Here is a 9,393-nt window from a genome sequence, read left to right as displayed (position 1 = left end):
CCGACGGTTGGACACCTATCTTTTGTCGCCGCTGGCATTGCTCTGGCGGGCGCGCACAACCCTATCCCGGTTATTTAATCCTGTCGCCGGCACCAAAACTCTACACATCCACATTTTCTTCCCGCTTGTCCGCTGCCGCCGCCACTTTCCGCTCGCCGTTCATCATTTTCTGGTAGTAGCTATGCTCCAACGCCGTCGGGCATCTTATCTAACGCCGGAGTGTCGGCTGCAGCTCCTTGAGCAAGTCCTAGCAAGGTGCAAAGCCCGGATAACCGTGGGGCTACATCTAGATGTGGTAGATCCGGAGGAGGAGGAGGCCGAGCCCGAGGACGTGAAGGAGGAGGTGGTGGCAGAGCAGAGTCAAAGTCAGAGGACGACGATGAGGGGGGCGCTGGGGCTACCCATCTACAGGTTGAGTAACAAGCGATCCTCGATTCCCTCTGGTAGGAAGCGGTGGCAGAGGTGAAGCGGTGGTGTCCGTAGGAGGTGAAGGTGGAGGACCCCACGGATGGCGTCGAGGCACGAGCGGCTATGGATGAGAAGGAGGTGGACAAGCCGAAGCCTCCTACATGCTCATCTCCCTGTGCGCGACACAGACATCGTAGACATCTCCGATGATGAAGCTTAGGCTAACTTGTAGTACGTAGGAAATCTTTTGCGTGGTTTGTATGAATCTAGAGGATGAAATATAACGTATTCAGATACATAGGACAAAATATAAGGTGTGATCAGTGAGTGTCCGCAGACGCGGTCAAGCGTGTCTACATGCGTTTGAGGGGGCGGATTTGTCACGTGTGGTTGTAGATGCTCTAAGACAGGGACAGAAAAATCACAGAAAATGAGAGACGTGTATCTCCATTTTTATAAGGAAAGAAATGTCATTTGAAACATACACTACTAGGAAAAATCTTACTAGTAACGTTGGTTTTCGCCTACCAGTAGTGCGGTCTCTCGTGCAACTGCTAAGATGCTACAACTAATATTTAGCAGTACCGTATTTTATAGATCGTGCTACTATTAATGGGGTAGCAGTAGCGCTTGTTTTACACGCGCTACTGCTAAATAGCAGCAACACGTATTTCTCTCCCGCGCCACTATTATGTAGTTGTATTTTTTTATACATCGTTATACAAATTTTTATACGGCAACAACGAATAGGTACTGAATGAAATACTGATTAGGTTAAATTTAATGGATCCAATAAGCAAGTTGGACTAATAGGACAATATGATATTGGGACGGCACACAAGTGTCGAATGATGGGCACACTTGTGGGCCACCCAACATCATATCGTCCTACTAATTTAATTTGGTTAATTGTATCCATCAACTATAATCTAATCCATGTTTTTCCATCCAATGATATAACAACTCATTATTATTATAACTCATCATCATATTATCATAACTCGTCATCATAATCATATACGAACTCATCATCTAGCATATCACAAGTTAACCAACACTAACTAATTGTTATCATACTAATTAAATAACTCATCATCATTCTAGCACATGATGAGTATTAGCTAGAACATACTACTTTATTCTAGGTAAAATAACATAAAAATTGTAAACTCCTTCATCCCCTATGAAGAATATAGATCAACCTATCTTCAACTTGTGGCATGCGCAAATCCTTATCATCTCCTTGTGGCATGCGCAAGCCCTTATCGTCTCCGCCAACTAGTTGTCCGCGTGCATTTATTGCTTTGCTCCATCCTTTGATTTTCAGGGTTTCATCCCTTCGAGAGATCGAGTATGAACATGAGAAACTCACCGATAGAATTGGTCATAAGCTAACAACATCCAAATAACCTTTCATAAGCATCACGTTTGGCACAATCTCTCGTGGGAGTATCTATTGAAGAACATAATAATAACATAGTTAGCAATCTAGTTTTGCTTAAGAAAAATGTATGCAAAAGATGGGCTAGCGACATAATAGTAAAAAAATCGTACAATGATATTCGAAAAGATGTTAACATGGTTCAACTCATGCACTAGTGGCACGTATCTAATATACCAGTCGCCAATTAGGTACTTGGTCTTAAAATGCTCAACATCATTAATTAATGAGATCACATGATTTTTCTCCAACCAAGTTAACTCGGAGCCTTCATTGTAGTAGGTCCGGTCTACCATCTTCCGTGTATTTTTTTTAGGAAAAGAAATAAGTTGATAATTGAAAATAAACAAGTTTAGTCGGGATGAGTACCAAATACTATTCAATAAACAATATAAAACACTTCACAAATTTGTTGACAAACTCAAATGGAGGTAGAACTAGAATCAAGTGATCCACATGCACCCAAATTCCGATATTGTTTTCACGATCATCGTCATGACCAAGATCGAAGGTTATTAGCATGTCCTCCTGAAACTCATAGGCCTTGCATAGTGCTCTCCAACTGGAACAACTAAAATATATGTGATCTACTGCATTTTTTAGCTTAACTTCAAAAGTGAAAAGTTATGTCCTTAGGTGAGCTCTCTTAGTCTCCGTACTCTCCCTATCTTTGAAATGGAACTTACCCAAGACATGCAGTCTTGCATGGCAGGGAATGCACTAGTCAAATTATAAAAAGGAAAATTACGGTAACTAAAGCCAAAGGCACACATCATGCTTCATTAAAAAAATGTGTCATCGTTACATACTATAATAATTTCAAAGTCATCCTTTAGGGTGACGGTGAAGGGTGTATCGTTGTCTAGGTGGGAATAAGGGCGCATGTACCCCTGTGGTCGGGGCATTAATCACACTCAGAGATCCTATGATTGTCAGACATTTCCTGTGTTCATGATTCAAAGATTAAAAATTGATAACAATTATATCACAAACTTAGCACACATATCACTATTCAGCACGGGTTGCTTTCGGTTTGTCGAGGATTCCTTAATAAACTCTCATATCTCATGGTGTATATGAAGTGCACTTCCTCACACTGATATGGTGGTGTATGTGGTGGATAATTCCTCACACTAATTTCACGATCGTCAGTGCTGGTCGCTCCTCCCTTCGCCCCCGCGTGCATTACCGAAATGTCTAGCACGCGGGAAGAAGGAGGAAGCGACCAACACGACAGTAGTCGGAATTCTTCCTCTATGATATTCCGACCGTCACTGATGGTTGCGTCCCTATTTCTCGTGCGTATTATACCAAGGCATATGTCACAAGAAGAAGAGGAGGAAGCGACCCCCACGACAATAGTCGGGATTGCCACTCTATGATATTTCAACCACCTGTGATGGTCGTTTCCCCTACTTCTCGCATGCATTATACCAAGGTATATGTGGCAATAAGAAGAGGAGGAAGCAACCCCCACGACAATAGTCAGGATTCCTCCTTCAAGAATAGACAGAAAGTCACACAAGGAGCTCTCACAAACTGAAAGTAAACCCTAAGCATCGGTCAATTAACATGGCCTATGTTTTGCTGGAATGCCATTTAATTCCTATTTAGACAAATCATGGGCACTCGATATTCCCTACTTTATAGCAAAAGTCGTGCTGAAATCCACGAGAAATTTCAGCATGACCTTTGCTAAAATAGGATATATTAAGCACCACAAAATTGCCAGAACGGAAATGAATCAATATTCCGACAAAACATAGGCCACTCAGAAGTGTTCCTTGCAAAATCATACACACGTCGAGAGAGACAACCAATACATGTCCAAATATCATCGACTTTTAGCTGTTCGCAGAATTTTTTGGTGACATGAGCGGAGCAGAAGGAGGTGTACTTTTAGCTCACTGACTCAATTCGAGAGGAAGTATAGGAAGCTCCAACAACGGTCACTCCACGGAGAGACGCGACACTAGAAAACCTGCATATTTCACCGAGTGAAAAATTTAGATCATCAAATCTCATACTAAAAATTCCTATACCTAAATTTTGTTACTAAAAAATTCTATTACTAAATTTTTTACATAATTTTTTCTCACATAGCATTTCAATACATTTCTATATTAAAAAATTCTATACCTAAACTTTTCTATTACTAATACTTTTTTACTATGAATTTCTATACCTAAATTTGTTCACTAAAATTTCTACTACTAAATTTGTTACCTAAAATTTCTCATATAGCATTCCAATACATTTCTATATTGAAAAAGCTATATACCTAAAAGTTTCTATTAGTGATTTTTTTACTACATTTTTTTATACAATGGAGGGAGGAAGGATGCGGGAGGAGAGAGAAGGAGGGCAAAGAGGTGGGAGAAGGGAGGCGGGGGAGAGTGGAGGAGGAAAGAGCGGGAAGGGAGGAGTGTGCACGGCCGGAGGAGGAGCATGGCCGGCAAAGGAGGAGAGCGGCATGATGAGAACGGAGAGAGGAGGGTGGCGAGAGAAGGAGGGAGGGAGGAAGATACCGACAACAACGCGGGAGGAAGACGCGGCGGGGGTGTGAGGTTGACGGCGGCATCGCGGGAGGAAAAATGAGGGTGAGGGTGAGAGTGAGGAGAATGGGACAGGAAGAAGATAAGACAATCTTAGTAGTAGTGCTCGGTTGAGAGCCAGCACTATTGCTTACGAATTTACCTATAGCACCGGGCCGCAAACAAGCGCTGCTCCTAAGACACTAGCAGCGCTTGTGTGCCAGACACGTGCTACCGCTAAGAAATTAGCAGTAACGTATGTTTCTCCTAGGAGTAGCGTATGTTTCTATACGACGTTGTTACTATGGCTAACCACGAGGTGTGCTGTGGTACCCAATTATCAGTAGCGCATGTTATAGTTGCAGCGCTACTGCTAAAACTTACCAATATCATAGAAAATTGCCCGACGCTGCTAGTACTCAAAAGTAGTGTTGGACTCCTGCCCAGCCCTACTGCTAGAATTCTACATATAAGTTATTTCCTTGTAGTGATAGTATAGTAATTTTTCCTTGACTATATTTTTCTAAATGTGAAGGAATGTTTCCTATTTTATACAGGATTAGGAATCCATTTCTACAAACCAAAGGACTTCAAAGGTATTTTTTTCTTTGAAAATCCCATCCTATACAATTTGGACACCGATAACCACCACACGTGTGATGTGAACAACACCCGACCACATGCCCATGAACACACATAGGGCCATGTCATTGCATGCATGCACAAATGACGAAACTAAAGATGTCAGTAGGATTCTTTCGTCTTTTGAGTTTTCAAAATGTTTTATCTCTTAAATAAAAAAATCCGTTTGAAAAACTGTTCACCATTAAATCTGTCGCGACACGGTAAACTAGATCTTGTATTGATATGTTTTGATGACTTTTTGGTTAAAAGTTGTCATGTCTATTTCACATAGATTGTCATCACGATTAAACTGAATTTGCCATGATACATTTTAACTACCTTTTCTTCTATGTTTGAAATAAACTTTGACATGTTATAGAAAAGGAATTAAGAAAGTAAAATTGCCATGATGAATTACTAAAATTACCATGACCCATGAAATAATTTTTGACATGGTTTATAAGTAAAAAAGAAATATGTCATCAATTACTTTAAAATGCATGATCAATGGCTCAAATTTGCTATGATCCATAAACTAAAATTGCCATAATGATTTACTTAAATTTACCATGATACATACACTAAAATTTGCCATGGTTCATACAAAAACTTTTTTGCATGTTCAAAACACTAGAATTACGATGGTCAGAATACTATAATTGCCATGATCTATAAACTCAATTTGTCTTGATGAATTACTAAAAATAACCATGACCCATAAATTAAATTTGTCGTGGTTAATTACTAAAATTTGTTATGGTCAATTAAAAATATTGTCGTGAAAAGTACTTGAAATACAATGATAGCTTTAAATCTAGAAGAAACTAGATGAAACATATCGTGACAATTTTATTGTAAACACTATGACAACTTCAATGTAAATATCTTGACAACTTTTGACGAAAAAAGGTCGTAGTAACATATCGATATGAGATCTAGTTTTGAAGATTTTATCGAGATGGATTTAATGATGAAAACGGATATTTCATTGGACTTTTTATTTAAAAGATAAAACATTTTTAAATTAAAAAATATAAAAGATTTTGCTGATGTTATATGTTTGATGTGATAAGATGGATGATTATGGAGGAGTGTGAACCATGTTGGTCCATGTCATACGTGTGGCACTGAAAGAAACTCCCACGCGACACTGGGTGCTTACGTGGCTCTCGACCCTGATAGCAAGTACTTCAATATTCATGCAAATGAATCGAATGACATCGACTATGTTTGGACCATATTGATAAGTGTCAACGTGTGAACGTTAGCATTTACACAAAAAAAATTGTGGTACGTTTCATTTTGTAGTTTGTTTTTACTTTTTAAATGACAATTTTAAATATAAGAAAACATCAAGCTCGAAGTGCTTCGGGGCACACTTGTGATATTTGTTATTTGGGTTTTGAAAATTCCAGGAAACTCCTTTTCTAATAGCGGAGGACACTCCCTCGTCCAAAGCATGCACTTAGCCCTTTTGCGTTGCAAGCAAGTCAACAAAAATAGCCATGCGTGTACGTGCGGGTACGGTAGGAACTGGAGCGTGATGGACTTGTGTACCGCCTACGTGCTCGACAGATTCCATTTGTGATGCACCCGTTCACACGCTGCAGTCACGGAGTGAGACAGTGGAGTGATCCGACAAGCCAACTTCCCGCAGATCGGCTCAAAAAGAAAAGAAAAACTTCCCGCAGATAAGTCTCGCCGCAAACCTACAAATACCGCCACGCTCCGCCCAGTCACACACCGACAAGATACAAGCGACAATCACCTTTGCACAAAGCTCGACTCAGCCAGCCACACGCCATCACACCGATCATGGAGCCCGGCCGCGAGCCCACCGGCACGGTCGTCTTCGCCTCCGTCGGGGTCACCAGCTTCGGCTTCGACGTCTTCTCCGTCGCCGTCCCGCAGACTCCCGAGAGCGTGTCCGCAGCGGGGCTGGCGGAGCGCCGCCACACCGACGGCGTCTCCGTCAACTTCAACGCCCAGTTCGCGGACGACGTCGGCGAGGAGGTGGCGTTCGTGTCCGAGCGGACCGGCTCGGCGGGCCTGTTCCTATGCCGCCCCGAGTCCGAGCGCGCCGTGCCGCTGCCGGTCGTTGAGGGGAGCCTGTTCCACGACCGCCCCGCCGTGAGGGGCGGGCGGCTGTATTTCGTCTCCTCGCACGAGAAGCCGGCCGCGTGGTTCAGGAGCTGGGCGGCCGTGTACGCGACGGAGCTGGGCAGCGAGGAGACGGTGCGGGTCACGCCGCAGGGCGTGGCGGACATGAGCCCCGCCGTGTCCACGTCCGGCGAGCTCCTCGCCGTCGCCTCGTACGGCGAGAGGCCGTGGGCGTTCGACTTCCACGAGCTCGAGACGGAGGTCGCCGTGTTCCGTGCCGCCGACCCCGCCCACCGCGTCGTCGTCGCTGCTCGGGGCGGCTGGCCGACCTGGCACGGGGAGGGCACGGTGTTCTTCCACCGCGTCGCCGATGACGGCTGGTGGAGCGTCTTCCGGGTGGACATCTCGCCGGAGACACTCGAGCCCTCCGGCGCCGAGACGCGCGTGACGCCGCCGGGCGTGCACTGCTTCACCCCTGCCGCCGCGGGGCGAGGCTGCCGTTGGATCGCTGTGGCGACGCGGCGGAAGGGGCTGGCGAAGCGCCACATCGAGCTGTTCGACCTCGAGACAGAGCAATTCACCGCGGTTACCTCGCTGCTCAACCCGGAGCTGCACCACTACAACCCGTTCTTCTCGCCGTCCGGCGGGCGCCTCGGGTACCACCGGTTCCGTGGTGCGGGCGTGCAGGGCGACTCGATGATCCCCTACCTGCAGCCTGTGCGCAGCCCGGTGAGCTCCATCCGCATGCTCCGTGTGCACGGCTCCTTCCCGTCCTTCTCGCCGGACGCGAAGCACTTCGCCCTCAACGGCGACTTCTTCAAGTCCCCCGGCGTGACGATCCTCCGCGCCGACGGCTCCAAGCGATGGGTGCTCGCCAAGCAGCCCAACCTGTTCTACACCTCGTGGAGCCCCACCGAGAGCGGGGTGGTGTTCACCTCCATCGGCCCCATCTTCGAGACCCCGAAAGCGACGGTCCGGGTGGCGCGCATCGAGTTCGACCCCAGCGAGCTCACCGACGACCGCGGCGACGTGGACGTGGCCGTGAAAGAGCTGACCCGGCCGGAGGCCGGCAACGACGCGTTCCCGGCGGTGTCGCCGTGCGGGCGGTGGGTGGTGTTCCGGTCGGGCAGGTCGGGCCACAAGAACCTCTACATCGTGGACGCGGCGCGCGGGGAGGAGACGATACGGAGGGTCACGGACGGCGAGTGGATCGACACGATGCCGAGCTGGTCGCCGGACGGGGAGCTGATCGCGTTCTCCTCCAACCGGCACGAGCCGGCCAATGCCGCCGTGTTTAGCATCTACCTGGTGCGGCCGGACGGGACCGGGCTGCGGCGGGTGCACGTGGCCGGTCCGGCGGGGAGCGCGGAGGCGGACAAGGAGCGGATCAACCACGTGTGCTTCAGCCCGGACGGCCAGTGGCTGCTCTTCACGGCCAACCTGGGCGGCGTCATGGCGGAGCCCATCTCGGGGCCGAACCAGTTCCAGCCGTACGGCGACCTGTACGTGTGCCGGCTGGACGGCTCCGGTGTGCTCAGGCTTACGTGCAACGCCTACGAGAACGGCACGCCGACGTGGGGCCCGGCGCTGGGCGTGGACTCGCTGTCGCTGGGCGCTCCCGCCGCGGACGATTCGCTGGGCCAGTTCGATGAGCCGCTGTGGCTCACCTGCAACGTGTGAGGGGCAGAGATGGTGATTGGTTGATGGGCGCACACGCTGCGGTTTCGAGTGGCTTCGGTCGATAATAAATGGTGAGAATGATCCAATTCTTGTTGTGTGGGGGCTATGCTTAATTAGAAAGTTGATTGTGTTGTCAGACGTTTTGTGTTGTTGCTAAGTAATAAAACCAAGTGCTTGTGTGGAATCCACTATCTGTTGTCAGCTAAAGGAGTGTCAGTGAAAAGGTACGTCCTTCTGTAATAATTTTAGAACTATAAAGATTTATAAATGTTTATTTAACCTTTTAAATTAATTCTTCTCTCCCCTGATTTTTAGTGAATTAGGAGCTCCTTAATCCCAATTACCAATCACAATCATACACATCAGTTTATACATCAAAATTTTAAGTAATCTTTTATGGATGTAGCATTATTCGTCCTTCTGCCTGAACTTGGTGCAAGCAGAATAAATCTTTTTTTGCGGTATTAATGGAGTTTTATTCTTCTGAAATAGTGTTACAGTCTGCTAAAACAAGATGAGTGGTATTGTCTGAAAAACGGCGCAACCAACATGTGGTCCTACCTCCAGAACAACCTATATTAGCTGGACTATGAACAACTCTATTTT

General features: G+C 46.5%; 1 protein-coding gene across 1 annotated transcript; it reads left to right on the top strand.

Moving 5' to 3' along the window:
* Positions 1-6,603: 6,603 nt before the first annotated feature.
* LOC123425100 lies at positions 6,604-8,971 on the top strand. The gene has a single exon (XM_045108768.1). It carries the CDS (start codon positions 6,823-6,825, stop codon positions 8,785-8,787), a length of 1,965 nt encoding a protein of 654 aa, XP_044964703.1. The 5' UTR covers positions 6,604-6,822; the 3' UTR covers positions 8,788-8,971.
* The last annotated feature ends 422 nt before the right edge of the window (positions 8,972-9,393 follow it).

Source organism: Hordeum vulgare, chromosome 2H (assembly GCF_904849725.1).
Source record: "Hordeum vulgare subsp. vulgare chromosome 2H, MorexV3_pseudomolecules_assembly, whole genome shotgun sequence".
Classification (NCBI taxonomy): domain Eukaryota; kingdom Viridiplantae; phylum Streptophyta; class Magnoliopsida; order Poales; family Poaceae; genus Hordeum; species Hordeum vulgare.
The sequence above is the reverse complement of the archived record's forward strand: the minus strand, read 5'-3'. Positions and strand labels throughout refer to the sequence as shown.

What these genes read in the sequence shown, in the direction of transcription:
- LOC123425100 (XM_045108768.1), top strand. Translation starts at nt 6,823, where the DNA reads ATGGAGCCCGGCCGCGAGCCCACCGGCACGGTCGTCTTCGCCTCCGTC.